The following is an 18,507-nucleotide window of genomic DNA, read 5'->3' as shown; positions in this document are numbered from 1 at the left end:
CACACACACACACACAACGCATACATCGATACACATGCGCGTGCGCGTGCGCACCGTGCCAGCCGTCGCTGTTGTCCAGCTTGCTCTCCTTGTGGACGTTGGGCTCGTTCCTTTGGGGGGGGGGGGAGGGCAGTGGAGGTAAGATTTAGGGTCTCGACCAGGGCAGAGGGGGCTGCATGAGGAGATCGTCTTTGCGAACGGAGTCCAGGGGAGAACAGGGGCGCAGGAGTGGGTTTGGTGAGGGGGGGCTTCGGATGCGGCCACATTGCTGGGATGCGGGTTCAACAGCCACAGGTGGGGGGGGGATGTTGGGGCGGGCAGGTGAAGCGTAGATGCTACGATCCAAAGGGCAAAGGCGGGTGCGCGACGACAGCGACTGATCAAAGGCGACACATCACCAACAGATCAGCCGCCCGCAATGGATCATATCAACTCACCTGTGTATGTCGATGTCGAGGATGTAGTGGCTCCTGAAGTCCTGGCGCCTGACGATTGGGTTCAGACACAGGACGATGCATACAAAGACAGTCAGGGGGGTGGCATGCCAATGTAAGTGTTCCAGCAAGGCTGGCCGCGACACATGGCGCCGTCCGCAGCCCGAGCTGCACAGCGCTTTGAGAGAGCCCCGGGCGTCTGCGCTGCATCCGCCTCCCTGGAGTGAGCTCTGGAGGGTTTCGAGGGTGGCAAGGGCCTAGCAGCAGAAGCTGCCGCTGCTGCCACAACCCGGCTGCCTTGCGCTGCCACTGCTGCAGCTGCGGCTGCCGTCAAAGGGCGCACCGCTCACCCGCACACAGCGCAGTACGTGCAGCGACCGCCTGCACCACCCCAACCCCCCGCCCAGGGCCAGCATCCCTACCGTACCCTTGCCGACCACCACATGAGCCCCATCCCAAAAATTCAGCCAGCACAAAACTCGAACTGCCCTAAAGTAAGCAACGTCAGCCCAGCTCTGCCCCACCTGGTGGCGGAGCTGATGGTGAAGGGCAGCCCTGTGGTCATCTTTGACCAGATCAGCGCCATCTTGGCGCCAAGACCAAACTTGCCGCGCGTCTGCTTCACGCCTGAATGCAGGAGCGGGTGTCAAGGGACATATGTGAGGTCAGGCCCCTTTGAAGGCAGGGCGCCTCTTGGGGCCAGAGCTCAGGTGCTTGGTGGTATTGGGGGTGCGGGGTGCGCAGTGGGGCGTCCCCGTGATCACAGGACAGCTGTTACTGGCACCCCCTCCGCAATGCCAGCACGTCCTGTCAAGCCTTTGTAGCACCATCCCATCCCCACCGCGGCCTTGCATCGCAACACGGCCCACTGCTGGCAGGGCAGAGCAAGGCGACGGCGTGCTCAGGGCGCACCGTACTTGGTGCCGGACAGCACGCGGCCCAGCATGTCAGGGATGTCCTTGTGGGGCATGCCGCTGCCATTGTCCTGGGAGGGGGCAGACGTCAACAAATTTGGGGCTATCAGGATCAGCAGGGCTCCTTGACTCCTTTCATCTCAGTACACATCAGGACACCCCTAAACCCCAGCAATCCCAGCCCCACCTCGGCGGTTGGGGCGTGATCTTGATGCACGCGCCCACCCCAACCCGGCACCCCCGAAGCAGAGGTATCATCTCGTTGCGCCACCCCACCAAGCAGTCAGCACACCCACCAGCCCCCCACCTTGACGGTCACCCTGTAGAAGAGGTTGCCGCGCCCCACCCCTTCCTTGGCCCGCTTCGCATCGGACGCCTTGCGCTCCACCGCCGCGGCCGCCTCCCCCTTCTGCCCTCGCGCCGAGATGGGTGGTGGGCAAGCGCCAGATCCGGCGGTTCGACGTTGAGCCAGGGGGCCAGGGCGCCATGTGGGTGCAGGGGCGGGTGGGTGCAGGGCGCGTCGCGTGGCCTACTGGCTGCTGGCGTCTGGCCCATCCTCTTGCAACCCGTCCCCCAAACCTTTGTTGCGATCTTCTCCAGCCGCTCCTTCTCTTTTGCCTCCTTGGCCAGGCGGCGCTGGGGACATGGGAGGGGCAAGGAAGATGGCGCGCGAGCGGGTGGGACTCAAAAACAGCGCAGCACAAGCGAGCGATGCCAAATGCTTCGATCAAGGCTTGCAGCAAGGTCACAAAATAGTCGCCCAAATGGGACCCAGATCGCCATTTGCCCTGGATCAGATCACCCCAGATCGCCCCAGATCACCCTCCTCGCGTCCTCGCTCTCCCAGTCCTGGTAGAGGGCCTCGTCGATCCTGTCGTGGTGCTCCACCCCCCTCAGGCGGTTCAGACGCGCCTTAGACACCTCCTCCCTGGGGCGCACGGTGGTTTGGTGGTGGTTGGTTGAAGGTGGTTGGTCCAAAAAGCTGTGCATGTGCGGGGCTGTCAAGGGCGTGCATTCATTTTCCGGCATGGTGTCATTCTTGCCCCTGTTTTGACTGCAACCCAACCACATGCCCCTACTCACGCACCACAGCCTCACAGCCTGCAGCCACCCCTGCAGACATGAACTTTGTGCTGAAATCAAGGGAGTTGGCCCCTCTGCTGATGGGACGTGGTGGTGCCGCCCTCACACCCTTGACCCTAAACCGCGCTCACACAGTGATGGTGATCTCTGGCAGCACGCTGATGCTCTCCGCGCTGTCCAGTGCGTTCTCCACCAGCTCCCTCACGGTGGTGTACAGGCACTTGCCAGGCTGCGGCCGTGTGCGTGTAAGCGTGTGTGTGGGAGGGAGGGGGGTGCGTGTGTGCTCATGCGCACGTGTGTGTGTGTGTGTGTGTGTGTGTGTGTGTGTGTGTGTGCTCATTCGCACGTGTGTGTGTGTGTATGTGTGTGCGCGCGCGTGCGCTCATGCGTGTATCTGTGTGTGCACGCGTGCGGGCGTGTCTTCATGTGTGAGGGGGGGGTGCTCAGGGATTCGTTGGAAATTCCAAGGGGAAGAAGGCGCGCCTGCCTGTTGGGCCTGTGACAGTCAACACTTGTAGGGAAAGAGAGTGGTGTGGGAGAGGGTGGTGACATAGCTGGTGTGTGCCGAAGTGCATGGGTGCCAGGTGAACACGCCCAAACTGGTCTGATTCAGGGACCATGCTCTAGGAGCGGGCAGAAAAGTGGGATTGCGATAGTTGGGTGTTGGCCGCCCATGCGGCTGTAGAGCGCCTTGTCAGCAACCCAAGAAGTGGCATCATCGGGCGCGCAGAGCGATGCGTGCGTGCATAGGGCCGAGCAGCGGCATGCGCCTCGGAGGTGATTGTGTTGCGAGGGGTACTAAAGTGAGCCGACCAAGCCGCTAGCCAGGGGCACAGCACAGAAGTGTGCACCAAACCGTGCGGGCACTGCCTGATGTGGCATAGCTTTTGCTGCTGCACCCCAGGTGGCACACATACATGCACGATGCTCGTGCCAACCAACCCTGATCAGCCGCGCACGTGTCACTCTGCCAATGGGATAGCGCGCGGCAGCCATGCAACGATCGCAGCGGCCAGCGGGCGCACATTGTCAAAGCCGGCGATGTTCTTGTTGTCGGCAAAGAACTCTGCAGGGCTCTTTTGTTGAAGCTCGTCCTTCTTGGCCGCCTTGGGCGCCATCGCGTCGATCGGTATCAGATGGGCTGACCTGCAATCGGTGTATTGCTAGCCACTTGTGGCACAGATCATTTGAGCGGAAGCATCAGAGCCCACTGGCAAGAGTGATATTATATTGTGACAAACACTATAGATGAATATAATGAGATTTGCACAGCCTGTACAAGTCACAGCCTGATCTGACAAAATTGGTGGGAGTTTGTGGTGGTGCGTCATACCGGTACCCAAGCAGCGTTCTCAGCATAATCAGGCGATCTGATCAGGATGGGTCGGCCTGGGGAGGGCATGTCTCAGCGGCACGGCCGCAGCAGCCGCAAGGCTGAAGGGCCAGCGACTCAGCCGGCAGCCAACAAAAAGACCAGACGTGGTCGAGATAAGATCAGCGCCAAGGCGAGGGCAGCTGATTCCGACAGGGCTCTGAATCGGCGCGGCGAGGAGCCGTCTGACGACCAGGGTGCTAGCTCATCAGATGAGTCGGAGGGCGAGCAGGCTCGGCCGGCTAAGCGCCGGCGGGGGCAGGCGGGTGCGGTCCCGCTGACCACGGCGCAATTTCAGGAGATCCTGGGGACGATTGAAGCCCAGACCAAGAGCGGGCAGCAGGCCCTGACTGATAAGGGCTTGGCGGCCATCATGGAGGTGGTGAAGCGCCCGGCCACCAAGAACCCCGACAAGCCTGGCACGAAAGGTGTGGTGGTTTTGCGGGAGTGAGGATCCCTTCGGTCAAGATGGCTCAAGCTGTTGCAGCCACCACGGTTCAGCAGTGTGATTGCTTGGTGCCGGCTGGGGCCGCGGGGCAGTGCTTCTCAATTTCTCACGCAGCTGCGGGCACGACGGCGTAGCGCATGGCGCGCACGCGTGCTGCCGGGCACACCGTATGCTGGAGGCACACCTGACATGGCGCTGAAACACCGTTGCTTTACACCTCGCTCATGACTCGCCAGTGCGACATGGGCAGAGGCAGGGGCGCCACGCAGTGCCGGTCACAAAGTGGGACCCTCAGCGCGTACAGCGTCATGAGGTGGCGGCGCGCCTGGAGGCGTTTAAGCAGAAGGCGGCTGCTCCTGCCACGCTGGCGCAGCGCTCTTCAGTGTGGCGGGATTTCAGCCGCTTCTGTAAGGCCAGCGGGGTGGCGGCGTCGCCGACGGCGAGGCGGGTGGCGGAGTACGTGATGCTGATGACTGAGCATGGCCACCGGCTGCCGGCGATCACGCGGGCGGTGTCGCACCTGGAGGACTGCGCGGCGGAGCGGGGGCTGCCAGCGCTCGGGTCTGACCCGCTGATTAAGCAGGTGCTCAAGGCGGCGGCGCGCGAGGCGCAGGGCGACGCGGGGTCCCCCCGCAAGATCCTCGACGGGCGGGGGGCTGATGCCGCGCTCGTGTACGCCTCCAGCGCAGGCCAGGAGGCTGTGAAGGCGTCTCGCCGCATGCTGCGGGCGGCGCAGCGGGGTGTCTAGTGGCGCCGGCTCGGCGCTGGCGGCGGTCGGCGGCGCGTGCAGTGGCGTCGACTCGTGCAGAGCTGCTGGCTTCGGCCTAGGCGTGGCGTGTTTGTGCATCGCATTGCCCTGTGTGTTGCAGGCTGCCCTTGAGGCCCGTGGGGCCTGGTGTGTTTGTTGCTGTTGGGCGTTGCCGGTGGGTGTGTCTTTGCTGCTAGTGGTTTGGTGTGCCCTCTGCTGAGTGGCCTCCTTTTTTGAAAGGGCTCGGTCTGGGGGCGGCGGGCCGGTCGCTCGCCGGGCAGGGGTGGTCCGTGCTTGGGCTCAGTAACACGTTGGCATTGCCGGTCCGGTGACCCCTCAGGGCACCTGCGGCGCTCGCTGCGCTGTTTGCGACAGCCCAGGGGCAGGCACTGCGGGCAGTACGGCCATTTAGTAATCACCACGGCGCCCTTCAACAGCATCCCCTTGATCACGCTTGTCCCTCAGCTGAGTGTCATGTATAAACTTCATCTGTGCCATGGCCCTTTCTGCCGTAAGCAAGCACTCCGTTCAGCACACTGTGAGTCAGATCATCGATCTGCGACTGCGTTGTCCGTCGTCAAGTTTTGTACTTGAATACATGATGTAAGTTCTGTTGCTACTGCGCACGATGTCTCACAATGCGGTGAGTCGCCAATGTTCCACTCTGTGCAATATGCTAACCATGATCTTTGCTGTGATATCTGATAATTTACTGTGAATTGCCTCGCTTGTCGAGGGGCTCAGCAAGTGCTTTGCTTTGCTCAGTACAACAGAAAACATGACCGTGTCCACAAACGGCACAGCGGTCCGAGTCTGTGCAAGCGCCCAAGCCCAGCTGCGGCGTGCTGCGCACGCTTTGCATCCCCCCTTGCAACACCGCAGCTGCTTGGTGCAGGGTACCTGTCGCGCGGCGAGGTCGTGTGCGCCCTGCAAACGGGGTTTTGGCTGTGGCAGCTCGGGGAGCGTGCCACATGCGATTCGTGCGTCGCGGGCGCACTGGTTGCCTTCCACCTCCCTGCACCCAGAGTGCAGAGGTCCCAGTGTGGCGGCGGCGGTGGCGGCAGCGCGGCTCTCACTCTTGGGCAGGTCCTGAACGCGCACGTAGCAATCAACCCTGCAGGTATGTATTTGTCGTTTTGAGCGCCCATGGCGGTTTGCGCCTTGCCGTCCGCCTGCTTTGCAAGTACAGGTATCAACCAACGACTGATGTCTGGATGTCTATGACTTAACAACTGATGTCTGTGAACCAATAGTTATAATGTCACGCATCTATGTGCTCTGTATGCGGCTGCCCATCTGCAGGCGTCGTCGACCCAGCAGCCAGCTACCTGCTGCTCAAGCACGGCGGCCAGGCTGTCCCCGTCAGCGCCCTGCTGGACGCCCTGCCAGACGGCTCGCAGCAGTGGGGCGACGCGTGGCACGAGCTGGAGCGGCAGCAGGAGTCCGAGTACGCGGGCGCGCCCCTGCTCACGCCGGAAGAGGTACTCGCGGCGACGAGAGCGCACATGGCCTGGCTATTTGTCCAACGAATGTGTGTGTCACTAGCGCCCTTCATTGCCACAGCACACTGAGAGGCGCACAGTAGGAGATGGAATAGCATGCACACCACCCATCCGCACCTTCCTTGCGGCGCGCCAAGTACACAATGAATGCTGGGCACCCAGGATCAACACCCTCAATCACCCCCCTCCTCCTAATGACCCTGTATTCTGAACCCACAGGCCCTGAGCCTCTGTCAAGGATTCTTCCGGATCCTGCTTCCCCATGGTTCCGCTCCGACCTGCCATTCCCTGCTGCTGCGAGTCGCCCAGCTGTCCGACAGCCGCGACCTGCACCAGCTGCGGCGGCTGATGGCGCGCGCCACGGCCGCGGCCCGCGGCGTGCCTGTCCCGGAGCGCGCCGCGGTTGCGGCGGACAGCTGCCTCGCGCAGCTGCCGGCGGCGCTGCGGGCAGAGGCGCCCCTGCTGCTCCAGCAGGTTGCTGCTGCCCTGGAGGAGGAGCTTTCTGCCGCCGACGTTGCCGCATTCCACTCACAGCTCGCTGGCGGGCCGCAGGCGCAGCAATCCCAGGAGGGGGCAGCAGTGTCGCCATCACAGCAGCAGCAGCAGCAGCAGGATAAGAAGCAGGAACAGGAGCGGGAGCGGGAGCGGGAGCAGGAGCACGAGCAGGAACAGAAGCAGGAGCAGGCCGCCACGACGGCTATGGCAAATGGCGTGCAGCAGCAAGCGTCAGAGCAGGGGCACGTCAGCGAAGAAATGCTGCCAATTCAGGGCAGCAGCAAGATTGACAAGCAGCAGCAACAGCAGCAGCAGCAGCAGCAGCAGCAGCAGCAGCAGCAGCAGCAGCAGCAGGAACAGCAGCCGGAGCCGCAGCAGCATCACTCGTCGCGAAGCGAGGAGACAGAGGCTAGTCTGCTCCCTGCGCGCACTGATTGCCACGTGTCTTCCGACCAGCAGCAGCAGGCAGCGCACGCCGCTTTGCCGCTGCGGTTGCACCCCACCGCGAATGCCGACCGACCAGACGCTGCGCTGCGACGCGTCACAGCCCCAGGCAGTGAAACAGCCCGCCAGGAGTCCACCGCAGGGGCACCCTGTATGGGTGACGATGGTGGCTCGCCAATGAGTCGCGTCGATATTTGCAGCGGGGCCCGCGCGTGTGGCGGCGGCGCGCTTGACAGGCCAGACCCAACAAACGACAGGCCGGCGGCTGCTGCGCCTGGCGCATACGTGGTGGCGGCCGAGCCGCCGTCGGCGCCCTCGGTGCCTGATGGAGCCGCTACAGCAGCGGCGGGGCGGCAGCGCCAGCCGCAAGGGGACGTTGGCGAGGAGGTAGCGCGTGGGCAGACACCGGGAACCGAATTTCACGATGCAGCCCATCAGAGCGGCGCGGGCTGTGCGCGGCCAAGCTGCAAAGGGTCGGACACTCGCTGTGTTGTAGATGGTGCGGATGACGGCGGGGCCACGGCTGGGGCCAAGGGCGGCAGCGGCGGCGTCCGGGTTGGCGGCGAGCCCATTCGTAATGAGGCACCACCGGGGCCAGCCGCCGCTGCTGAGGGCACCGCAGCCACCAGCTTCGCGGTGGCGGGCGCGACCCCCTCGGCCCGGCTAGACAGCCTCCTGCTGCACTTCTTGGAGCAGCAGCACAAGCCGGGGCTGCAGGGCCGGCGTGCAGCCAAGCAGCTGCCGCGCAGCACGGATCTAAATGAGCAGCAGCAGCAGCAGCAGCAGCAGCAGCAGCAGCAGCAGCAGCAGCAGACGGATCAAGCCGCGGACTCCGACATGGAACTAGATGAAGACTACATCATGACAAAGCGCTCAAGGGATGCCGACCACCTGGCTGACCAGGGCCCCAAAAAGCCCAGATTGGGCGGAGAGCTGCAGCCTTGTGGGCCCGAAAGGCCGGATGCAGGGCTGGCAGGCTGGCTGCAGCGCTTCGCGCCGCCCGAGGGCGCGAGCGCCAAGGACTGCCGGCAGCTGCTGCAGCCCGTGATGGTCCTCGCCTTCAAGCTGGCGCACAACGACGCGGCGGCTGCGGCGGGCGCAGCCGCCGTGCAGCTGCCGCTCGGCGAGGACCCCGCGTGGCTGCAGGCGCGGGTCTCGCTTGCTTCGCTGCGCGCCCCGCATGCGCTGCTGGCCGCGGCGGGGCTGGCCGGGAAGCCTCTGGGTCAAGTAATCCAGCTGCACTGCGGCGGCGTCTTGCGTGTCGCCGCAGCCGCGAGGCCGACGGCCGTCAAGGCCGCGCGGCTGGGCGGCGGTGGGGGCGCGAGCCCCGCCAAGGGCGACGCGGGCGCGGCAGTTGTCTCCCTGGCGAGCGGGTACATGGACGCGGCGTGCTGCCTGTACCACGGCAGCTGCGTGATGAGGCGGCGGCTGGAGGGGCTCGTCGTGCCGGCAGTGCTGGGGGCTGCGCGGGCGGCGCCGCCCGGGGACGATGGCTGGCGGGACGAGCGCGGCAACCAGGCTTTCCTGCCGGCGGGTAGGTGCGCGTGGCGCGCGCTCTGAGGCAAGCCTGGTTGGTCGGCAAATGATATAGTGCAGCACTTGGATTCAATGCGCCTCTGAAGCACAAACACTGTCGGGGTGCTCTGCTGCTGCCTCTCTCTGGTCGCCAGGTGCGTTTGCTGGCTCAAAGTGTCATAGACTCCTGCACCATTTGCCGCTTCCTTTGCTCAACGTCCCTCTGCCCACTACAGTAACCCATTCATGCGCACATACGCACGCGCGCGCACACACACACACACACACACACACACACACACACACACACACACACACACACACCAATCCACCACAACCTCATTCATCCCCCTCCTCCGCAGGCACTGTCCTTGACGTGCGTGTGCTGCACCCCCTGCTGGGCGACCCCGAGCGCGCCTACATGCTGCTCTACGGCTCACTTTGGCTCTGGGCCCTCGCAAACCTCTCGGGGGAGTTTGCGCTGCTGGCGCGGCAGCCCTGCGTCGGCGGCGTCGGTGGCGGGCGGGGCCACCGCGTCGTGTTGGTTGCGTTGGACAAGGTCAAGGACGCCCTGCAGGCAAGCAAGGTGCGTGCGTGGGGTGACGTCACCATGCCATCACACTCGTGGGACGCGCTGCGGCGCGTCAGTGGTAGTCACGGTACAACACCCTTGTTGATGGTGATGATGCAGTGTCGAGAGCGGTTGCGCGCTTGAAACTGTGGCGCGCTGGCTGCTTGGCGTCAAAGCAGGGGAGGGGGTTGCAGCCGAAAACCGGTGAACGACTGAACCTTGGTTTGTGCCTGGGCATCCTCGGCCTGCGCAGCCAGCAGGCATGCCCCCGCTGGCCGCGCTGGCGGGCAGGATTTCGGTGCGCACGTGCGCATTCTTCTACCCATCCTTGCGCACCGACATGTACCGCCGCCCGCCGCCCCCCTCCTGTCCCCCACCCCACCCCCACGGCACATTCGCCTCCGCCGGCGCCCAGCAGACCCTCGCCCCCATCTGCTTCCAGCGCCCGCTCCCGGGAGCCTCCGGCCCCGACGGCGTGGCGCAGCTGCTGGCACGCAAAGCAGCGGCGGAGCTCCGCGCGGGCCGCTCTTACTTCGAGGCCAGCCCACACGAAGTTTCCCCTTTTAATTTGGGCTTCATCCGGCCCCTCTCGGTCAACCTGGATGCTGCCAGCCTGGTGGGAGGGGAGTCGCGGCTGTGCTGCCGCCGCCGCTGCTGCTGCCGCTGCCGCTGCCGCTGCCGCTGCCGCTGCCGCTGCCGCTGCCGCTGCTGCTGTTGCTGCCGCTGCCGCTGCGGCTGCAGCTGCCGCCGCAGCTGCGGCTGCTGTGAATGGAATGCGAGGTGTCTGCGCATACTCCAGACGTGCTGCTGATGCAGGCCGGGCGGACAGCACTTGTTCGCATCCCTGCGTGCCCACCCACCTGCCCACGACGCCCGTATTCGCCCTGCAGGTCGAAGACGAGGCGCCGGCGTTCGTGGCGACCACAGACGCGCCTGCGGGGCAGAATTGTCTGTCCTCCTGTCCCCCCACTGAGGGCTGCAAAGCGGCAGCAGCGGCGCCGCTGGCCGCAGCCCCCGGTGCCCCTTGCCCCGCGTCTCAGAACAGCCTCGCCCAACCTTCACTTGCACAGGCCCCCGCTACCTTGGGCGCTCCCGCTTGCGCCCCAACATTGCTCGGCGGCGGCTTTCGTCCGCCAGCGCCCGGCGGCGGCCTCTTCGAATGCGGCCCGATGGCACCTGCAGCTGCGATGCTTGCAGCGCACCACGCAAGCTGGCCCTTGGCAGGATGGAGCTGGGCGCCGCCTCCATTGCGCCCACCTGCTATTCGTCCGATGCGCCCAATGTTGGGGCGGCCGCCGCCCGGGCCGCCGCCGCCGATGCCGGCCGCGCCGCTGACGGGGGCGGGTCCGGCCGGGGTCCGGCCGCTTTGCTCCCCTAGCCTGCAGGCCGGACCGTTTCCAGGGCGTGCGACGGCCCAGCCGCCGCCTGTCGCGGGGGTGGTGGTGGCCCAGTATCCAGAGTTGGCGGCGCGGCCACCACCTTGGCGCAGCGCCGCCGCGCCGCTGAGAGTGCCTTCGCTTGGGGCGCTGCCACAACGGTCCACACCCGCGCCGGCAGCATGCCCGGCCCCGGCGATCGCCTCCGCGCCGCGCCCTGCCGGCCTGCCGCGGGCCTCGGCGGGGGTGTCAGGCGCGCCGCCGCCGGGCCACGCGTTTGCGCTGGCAGCCCCTGGCGCGGCGCGGGCGCCACTCAAGTGTCCACCGCCCCTGGCGTCAGGGAACTCGTTTTGCGGCGCGGCGTCAAGGGCACCGTTGGCGTGCCCAAACTTTCATTCAAAGTAGCCATCCGTATGTAAGGAGGTGTTGCAGCAATCCGCCACCCGAAAACAAAGCAGCAGTATTGGCTGCGGTGCTGGCCGCAGCACTACACAGCGGCGAGGCCCGATTTTTTTTGAATCGCTAGAGGCAGCTGCACATCGCAAACTCCCCTATGTCCCCACCTCTCCTCCCTCGCCTGTGGCCGCCGCCGCTGCCACGCCGCTGGCGAGGTGCCTGCTGGGCCGTCCAGCTGGCGGCGCCAGTTGCAGGGCACCCGACTCCAGCCACCCGGTCTGCGCCGGCGGCAAGAATCAATAGAACGCCCGCCACTACGCTGCCGCTTGGCGGCGCCGGCAATGCCACGGGGGCTCGCCGCGGTGCTGCGCGACGGCCCCGCCGCGGCCGCCGTCTCAGTTGGCAAATGGGCGGCCTGGAAATTCAGCAGCGCGCGCGCACATTGCAGTCGAGTTGCAACTTTGGGGTGGGATGTTGCAATGAATGGACGGGTCCACTCAACATAGTGTGTGGCGTGGTCCCTTGAGTGGCCCCGCCATCACATGTGGCACATGCATCGGAGCAGTTGTCACCCGATCGCCTGCCCGACCACATCCCACCGCAACAGCGGATGCAACTACAGGGCACGGCAGTTTTGTTTGTAACTTCCACGTCAATTTCACTCAATAACAGCACACATCCGCCTGTCCTGTCTGAGTACTTTGTTGCAGCCAACAACAGTGTGTGCTCACAGTGACGGCAGAAGTGCCTGCCAGGTGGTGGTGCGCAAGTGCCCTGGGGCGAGCAGGTGTAACAGCAGGATGTGCCACGCGGCTTCTCTGCAAAAGCAGATTTGTCAGAATTCCATGCGGCTTGATTGCAGCAGCATCAGGATGCTCACGAGAGATCCTCCAAAAAAAGGCCCCGCCCCTCGACCTACCGGCAGGTGCGTGTTGGTACGCGTTTGCAGGCTGGCAATTCCTGCATGTGTTAGCTGTAGGCAGCAGCACACCTTAGCAGGAGGGAACACCCATATGAGGGCGGAAGTTGTAGCCCATTTCTTCCAGACAACCCATTCCTGCATGTCAGGTGCTTGAGTGCAACTCACTTGGGTCCACTTCGGCGGGTAGTGCGAGTGACGACTCCTGGTCTACAGCAGGCCTGGTGACGAGCACACCACTGGCCAAGAACATTTCAAAGGAGTGTTACAACACCGATCCGTTCAGCCTTAGCCTAGCTGCATACTGTTTCCCTGCGCGATTGTCACCTCATCACGCTAGTTTGTCATGATCTAGGCACAGTTCTCGGACGAGCACCACGCAACCATGTCGAGCGATGTGGTGAGGCTCTCTTTGAGCATCGCGGTGTTGCGGTCTGGCACGACGTCGGTGCTACGGCAAAGATGCTCCTGTGGATTGCAAGTCGAAACATTGAGATGAGCCGCGGAACTCTTCATTGTGATCGCAAACGCGGAAGGTGCTGGCTATCGTCAGATGCGTCGTCACGCCCGCCGCACAGGCGCAGGAGCGCGATTTTGCTTGCACAGCGCACACCTGATCCACCACCCATCTCTTGCCTGCTACGCTTCAGCTTCTGGGCACGGCGTACCTGGCGCGCTCTGAGGTGCTGCGCGCGCTTCAGGCAGGCAGCTGGCTGTGGCAGCTCGGGGAGCGTGCGTCCGCGGACGCGTGCGTGTCCGGGGGCGCCCTAGTCGCGTGGCATGAAGGCGGCGCCGGCGGGCGCGGCCGGCTGGTGCTCGGCCAGGCTATCGGCGCTCATGTGGCTGCAGACCTTGCAGGTGGGGCGGCATCAGGCCGATTTAATCACGAAAACCTGGGAGATCTTGTTTGACGCGTGTGCAACCACCTCTGCCCACTGTGCTTGCCAAGGGGCCTGCACAGCACGGAATCTGCTCGCGCAACCTCGCAGGCGTCGTCGACCCAGCAGCCAGCTACTTGATGCTCAAGCACGGCGGGCAGGCTGTCCCCGTCAGCGCCCTGCTGGAGACCCTGCCAGACGGCTCGCAGCAGTGGGGCGACGCGTGGCGCGAGCTGGAGCGGCAGCAGGAGGCCGAGTACGGCGGCCCGCCCCTGCTCACGCCGGAAGAGGTGGGCGCAGCAGCAGAGAAGCTCACAAGCAGCAGCTATTGATGCTAGCGGCTGCATAATGCAACTTTCCAAGCACAGCTGTGCGGCAGCGCCGTCACCCGCTGGCCACTAAGTGAGGACGTGATGTGCATCGATGCCTCCTGGCGAACCCACGCCGCCCTGCCGCCCCTCAGGTGCTAGAGCTCTGCGAAGGGTTTGTCAAGACCTTGACAGAGCCCCCGCGCGGCGAGGCGTGCTGCGCCCTGCTGACGCGCCTGGCGCAGCTGGCCGGCGGCTGCCCTTTGCACCACCTGCGCCCGCTGATGGCGCGCGCCCGCGCAGCAGCCGGGGGCGCCGCCGTGCCGCTGCCCGTTGTGGCCGCTGCTGACGCGTGCCTGGCGCGGCTGTCGCCGGCGCTGCAAGCTGAAGCGCCAGAACTGCTGACGCAGCTGGCCACCCGCCTTGCGTTGCAGATCCCCGCCGACCAGCAGGCTGCACTCATTGCTGCGCTCGGCGGGCAGCAGCAGCAGCAGCAGCAACAGCAGCAGCAGCAGCAGGACCCACAGCAGGAGCAGCAGCACGACCCGCAGCAGCAGCAGCACCCGCAGCAGCAGCAGCAGCAGCTGCGCCAGCACCAGCACCAGCACCAGCAACAACACCAGCAGCAACAGCAGCAGCAGCAGCAGCAGCAGCAGCAGCAGGACCCACAGCAGGAGCAGCAGCACGACCCGCAGCAGCAGCAGCACCCGCAGCAGCAGCAGCTGCACCAGCACCAGCACCAGCAACAACAGCAGCAGCAGCAGCAGCAGGACCCCCAGCAGGAGCAGCAGCACGACCCCCAGCAGGAGCAGCAGCACGACCCCCAGCAGCAGCAGCAGCAGCAGCAGCAGCACCCGCAGCAGCAGCAGCAGCAGCAGCAGCAGCAGCAGCAGGACCCCCAGCAGGAGCAGCAGCACGACCCCCAGCAGCAGCAGCAGCAGCAGCAGCAGCAGCACCCGCAGCAGCAGCAGCAGCAGCAGCAGCAGCAGCAGCAGGAGGGTCAGGTAGGGGAGCAGGGCCGGCAGGGCCAGCACGATAACCCTCAGGAAGGCTGCGATCAGCAGCACCAGCACACTGCTGGCACAGGAGATTGTGCGTCCCCTGCTGTTCACACCCCAGCCCCCGTGCTGCAGCGCCACACCGCCCAGCCAGACGAGCAGCGGCAGCACCGCGCCTTCGAACGCTCCACAAGCGGCTCAGGGCTCGGACTGGCGCCAGGCCAATCGAAGCCGTCGCACCCCACGTCTCCCGGAGCCTCCAGCAGCGCCGACAGCGGCCGGTGCTGGCACACCGTGGTGGCGGAGCAGGGCTCCCCAAAAGACGGCCCCCGCTCCCGCCCGCGCTCGCGCTCAAGGTCCCGCAGCTGCCAGGCGGCAGGCAGCGCAGGCGGCCGTGCTGCTCAGGCGCTGCGCGTGGGCGGCGACGGGCCGCGCAGGCGCAGCAGCCGCAGCCGCGACCTCAGCCGCGACAGGGGGCCGCGTTCGAAGCGCGAGCGTAGCAGCAGGAGCCGCAGCCCCGGTCGTCCAAGACTCCGACCACGGCACGGTGGACCTGATGAAGCAACAGCTGCTGCGCCGCCACAAGGCATTTCGGTAGCCCCCGGCCTGCGCTGGCTTTGGGACGCGGCCCCGGCGGCACTGGGGATAGAGTCGCTCGGCGGCTTCCCCAGAATCAGCGCAAGGCAGCTGGAAGAGCTGCGAGCTGCGGCGCTGGTGCACGTGTATCAGGAGGCAGCACGGCAGCTCAACTCCCACCTGCGCCACCCCTCATGGGGCGCGGCATCGTCCAAATGGACCGAGCGGCACGTGGCTGTGCCGCTGGCCCTGCTCGCGCTGCCGCCAGAAATGGGAGGCAAGGCAGCCGTGCGCGCATCGCTGGCACAATCCTGCAGTGCGCTGGAGCTGTACAGGCCGCAAGGAGATACAATACGGCAGCAGCAGCAGCCGCGGCAGCAGCAGCAGCAGCATCAACAGCAGCAGGAGCAGCATCAGGTGGTGGAGGACGAGCAGGAGCAGGTCAGTGGGACACCTGTCAGCCCTAGCAGCTTTTGAGGGATGCTGATGGCAACCTGCCGGGTTGACCGTGTGCTTTGGCCGCGCAAGCAACGGGCCCGAAAACAGGAGGCGTTGCAACCCTGAGCAAGCCCCATGGACGCGCCGCGTCCGCCTGCCCCCATGGCCCCTGCTCCACAAACAGGTGCGGCTGCGCAACGACTGGAAGGACGTCGTTCTGAGTCACCAGCTGCTGCAAATTTTCGTCCTTTTGGCCGGCAAGCACCTGGGACTGATGCGGGAGCCCAGGCCCTTTGCTGTCATTGAGTCGGAGTTCATGGCGGCATCTCGGCGGGTTGTGTACTGCAAGGTGAGGCCGTCATTGAGACGCGCAACAAATCAGCAGCACATCCAGCGTCCATGAAGGTTCCTGGGCGCACTGGCGGGGAGGCCGGGGGAGGCCGGCTTGCGTGTGCGTCCGAGTCCGAGGCTGGACTGCAGCGGTCGCAGCGGATGGGCCACGGCAAGGGTCAGAGTGCTCAGCAGCCATTAAGGCCACACATTGTGTCATTTCGTGACGCAACGGCTCTCAACCACTCGTGGACCCCTCGCTCCGGCGGCCTCCTGCTTTCACAGCTGTTTGGAGACGCATTCGGCCTGGCCTGCGCGCTCCAGTCACAGCTTGGGCTCCTGCTGCTGCAGCGCGTGTCCAGCCCGGCCTCCAAATGGTTTGTGATGCGGGCCGGCAACCCTGGCTCTGCAGCCGACCTGCGGCAGAGGGCGGAGCTGGAGAGAGCGGGGTATGCAGTTGTGGGCAGGGACGGCCTGCCAGAGGCGCGGATGGCCCGCGCTCCGGCGCCGCGCGATGAGGCGCCGCGGGGCCCGGCGTCGCCGGCGCGTGTCCGCGCAGCCCACGGCGAGCGCGGCGCACACATCAGAGGATCAGCGGCATGGGAGGGCGCAGCGAGGGCCAGAGGCGTGCGTTCGCTGCACTTGGTCAACGTGAGAGCGACACGCACGCTTGCGGACGCAGCATCAGTGGGGCGGGCAGCCTGTTATCATGACGCAACCCGCAACCAAGCCGCCAGCCGGTACCCGGCCCATCGCCACAGGCCCTCTCGATGGCAAAGTGTGCATGACTTGTCCCCAACCCAACCGACTGCCATGCCACATGCTACACACGCCACGGACGCCGCCCATACACAGGTGCGGGGCCCGCGGTGTCAAGTGATACTAGAAGCGGTGTGTGCGCGCTTTGGTCCGGTGGAGTCTGTGGCCGTGTTCCCGCGGCGCGGCTACGCCTTTGTCAACATGCGAGAGGCGGAGGACGCTGCGGCGGTGTATCATGCTCTGGACTCAAAGGTGAGGCAGCTTCACGCCCAGGCCGGACGCCCTGCATGGTTGCTGCCCGCCACCTCACCGCCACCACTGCCTTGATGGCTGCCCCACGCCCAATGACGCCGCCCGCTGGTGACAGCAGGCGCCGCCCACGTGCGGCTGCCAAGCGCGTCTGTGCGTGGAGTCGCTGCTTGCAACAGCCCCGCCCCCCAACCCTCGCGCGCCCTGCCTGCCTGCCTGCCTGCTGCCGATCTCGCGTTCCGCAGGCTTTGCCTGGGGTGACGGCGCCGGGCAGCGTGCTGACTGTGCGGCCTCAGTTCGCCACACCGCGCGACGTCGCGCAGCGCGTCGGTAGCAGCGTCAGGGCAAGGGCGCGCGACAACGAGTAAACCTGCAGCCTGGCGGCGTGCCGGGACTTCGCCCGCTTTGGCTTGGGACATGCATGCTTTACGGCGCATGACGAGGGGAGGGAGTGGCATGCAGGTATAGAGTCGGACGCACGCGCAAGCGTGCGGGGCTGTATAGTGAGACGAACACGTGCTGCTGTTCGAATGATCGTGCCCCTCCAGCTGCAATCTGCAGGCAGGGCAGTTGCCAGGCTGCCTTGCCAAGCCTGGCTGTCATAGACGACATTCGTTGGATCGCACCAGCAGTGCGCGTGTTGACCGTGTTGACCACTACGTTGTGAGACACCATTGCGACCCTGGCAAGGGCTTGGGTTTTCGTCATCCTGATGATCAGGGCCAGGAAGCATCATGCTGGCCAAAATAACATGACTGCGTGTGAATTTCGCACTGATTGATTTCACGGCTTCCTTTGCCGATGTAAAGTGCATACACAGATCAAGCTACGCACTTGTAAGAGCGTCACACTGTCATGCTGTTCGTATTTTGAGGCCATCTTCTTGTGTCGCAGAGGGGGGGGGCACGAACGAGGGAGGCGCGCACGGCCATGCACTGTCCTGGGCCATGTGGCAGTGTGCTTGGCTGCATGCCTCAGACATTTCAGAGTGCGCAGAGATGATTGAGGCGATTGTCTGGTGGCTTTTGCCATATCAAAAAGTGATGCCACATTCCAAGTGTTGGGGCTGCTTCCTGTGCCATCACCTGACCATGGCGCGGTCAAGATCATCACAGCCTCGCGCGCTGCTTGTGCTGACAATGATTGTCGATCAATGCCTGTGGCCACGCTTGGTTGCTGGGCGTGCTGAGATGACTAATGCCTTGTCCAACAAGCAAGTGGTTGCGACCATCCTTGGTTGTTTTTGAGACATTGATTGCTGCACAGGAGGCAAGCGGCGCACTCAATCTACGATTGATGCAGAACAAGCTTAGTCAAGCAGGCAGCAACTAGTTGGTCAAATGGCGCCGCGTGTACCGTAACTGAATCCCAGGTCTACTTGCTTGACTGGAACCATCAGTCTGCCCACTACTGTATTTCCACAGTCTCGACCGGTTACACGCAGTTGGCTTGGATGCAGCGGCGGTGATCTGCAGGGCCACCTTGTCAACAGTGGCGCCAGCAGAGCGATGGCGCACCATCTCGTGAGAACAGTTCCAACCAGCAGAGCATCAGGGTGTTTCTGTCACGCAATTTTTTGCTCGCTTCATGCGACGGCCAGGGCAGCGCTGAGTCATCTGGAAGACCCAGGGCCGCATTTTGGACGCCTATACCTAGTACTATATATGCAGGCGTCAGAAAGGTAGGCGGCGGGCGGACGTATGCTGCTCAGCGACGGACAGATGCATTTTCGCACCTGTATGTCACCCTCCGGA

At 64.7% G+C, this 18,507-nt stretch overlaps 4 protein-coding genes across 4 annotated transcripts; 3 read left to right on the top strand and 1 right to left on the bottom strand.

Annotated features, from left to right (window-relative positions):
* Positions 1–433: 433 nt before the first annotated feature.
* Positions 434–3,549, bottom strand: MNEG_5958 (hypothetical protein; the record flags this gene model as incomplete). The annotated part of the gene is made up of 8 exons (XM_014045569.1): positions 434–485; positions 959–1,061; positions 1,347–1,419; positions 1,656–1,757; positions 1,928–1,984; positions 2,171–2,276; positions 2,563–2,660; positions 3,457–3,549. 8 exons carry the CDS (start codon positions 3,547–3,549, stop codon positions 434–436), a joined length of 684 nt encoding a protein of 227 aa, XP_013901023.1.
* A 261-nt stretch (positions 3,550–3,810) lies between these two features.
* Positions 3,811–4,999, top strand: MNEG_5957 (hypothetical protein; the record flags this gene model as incomplete). Its single annotated transcript, XM_014045568.1, has 2 exons — positions 3,811–4,231; positions 4,488–4,999. The coding sequence occupies 2 exons, from the start codon at positions 3,811–3,813 to the stop codon at positions 4,997–4,999; spliced, it is 933 nt and encodes a 310-aa protein (XP_013901022.1).
* A 628-nt stretch (positions 5,000–5,627) lies between these two features.
* MNEG_5956 (hypothetical protein) lies at positions 5,628–10,294 on the top strand (the record flags this gene model as incomplete). Its single annotated transcript, XM_014045567.1, has 7 exons — positions 5,628–5,642; positions 5,882–6,119; positions 6,302–6,480; positions 6,721–7,408; positions 7,937–8,974; positions 9,318–9,541; positions 10,139–10,294. The coding sequence occupies 7 exons, from the start codon at positions 5,628–5,630 to the stop codon at positions 10,292–10,294; spliced, it is 2,538 nt and encodes an 845-aa protein (XP_013901021.1).
* A 2,308-nt stretch (positions 10,295–12,602) lies between these two features.
* Positions 12,603–17,121, top strand: MNEG_5955 (hypothetical protein; the record flags this gene model as incomplete). The annotated part of the gene is made up of 9 exons (XM_014045566.1): positions 12,603–12,617; positions 12,868–13,075; positions 13,207–13,385; positions 13,559–14,407; positions 14,537–15,418; positions 15,600–15,764; positions 16,031–16,396; positions 16,601–16,756; positions 16,999–17,121. 9 exons carry the CDS (start codon positions 12,603–12,605, stop codon positions 17,119–17,121), a joined length of 2,943 nt encoding a protein of 980 aa, XP_013901020.1.
* Between the last annotated feature and the right edge of the window lie 1,386 nt (positions 17,122–18,507).

The sequence above is a fragment of the Monoraphidium neglectum genome (genome assembly GCF_000611645.1).
Source record: "Monoraphidium neglectum strain SAG 48.87 unplaced genomic scaffold scaffold00926, whole genome shotgun sequence".
Lineage (NCBI taxonomy): Eukaryota > Viridiplantae > Chlorophyta > Chlorophyceae > Sphaeropleales > Selenastraceae > Monoraphidium > Monoraphidium neglectum.
This window is presented reverse-complemented; position numbering and strand designations above follow the sequence as displayed.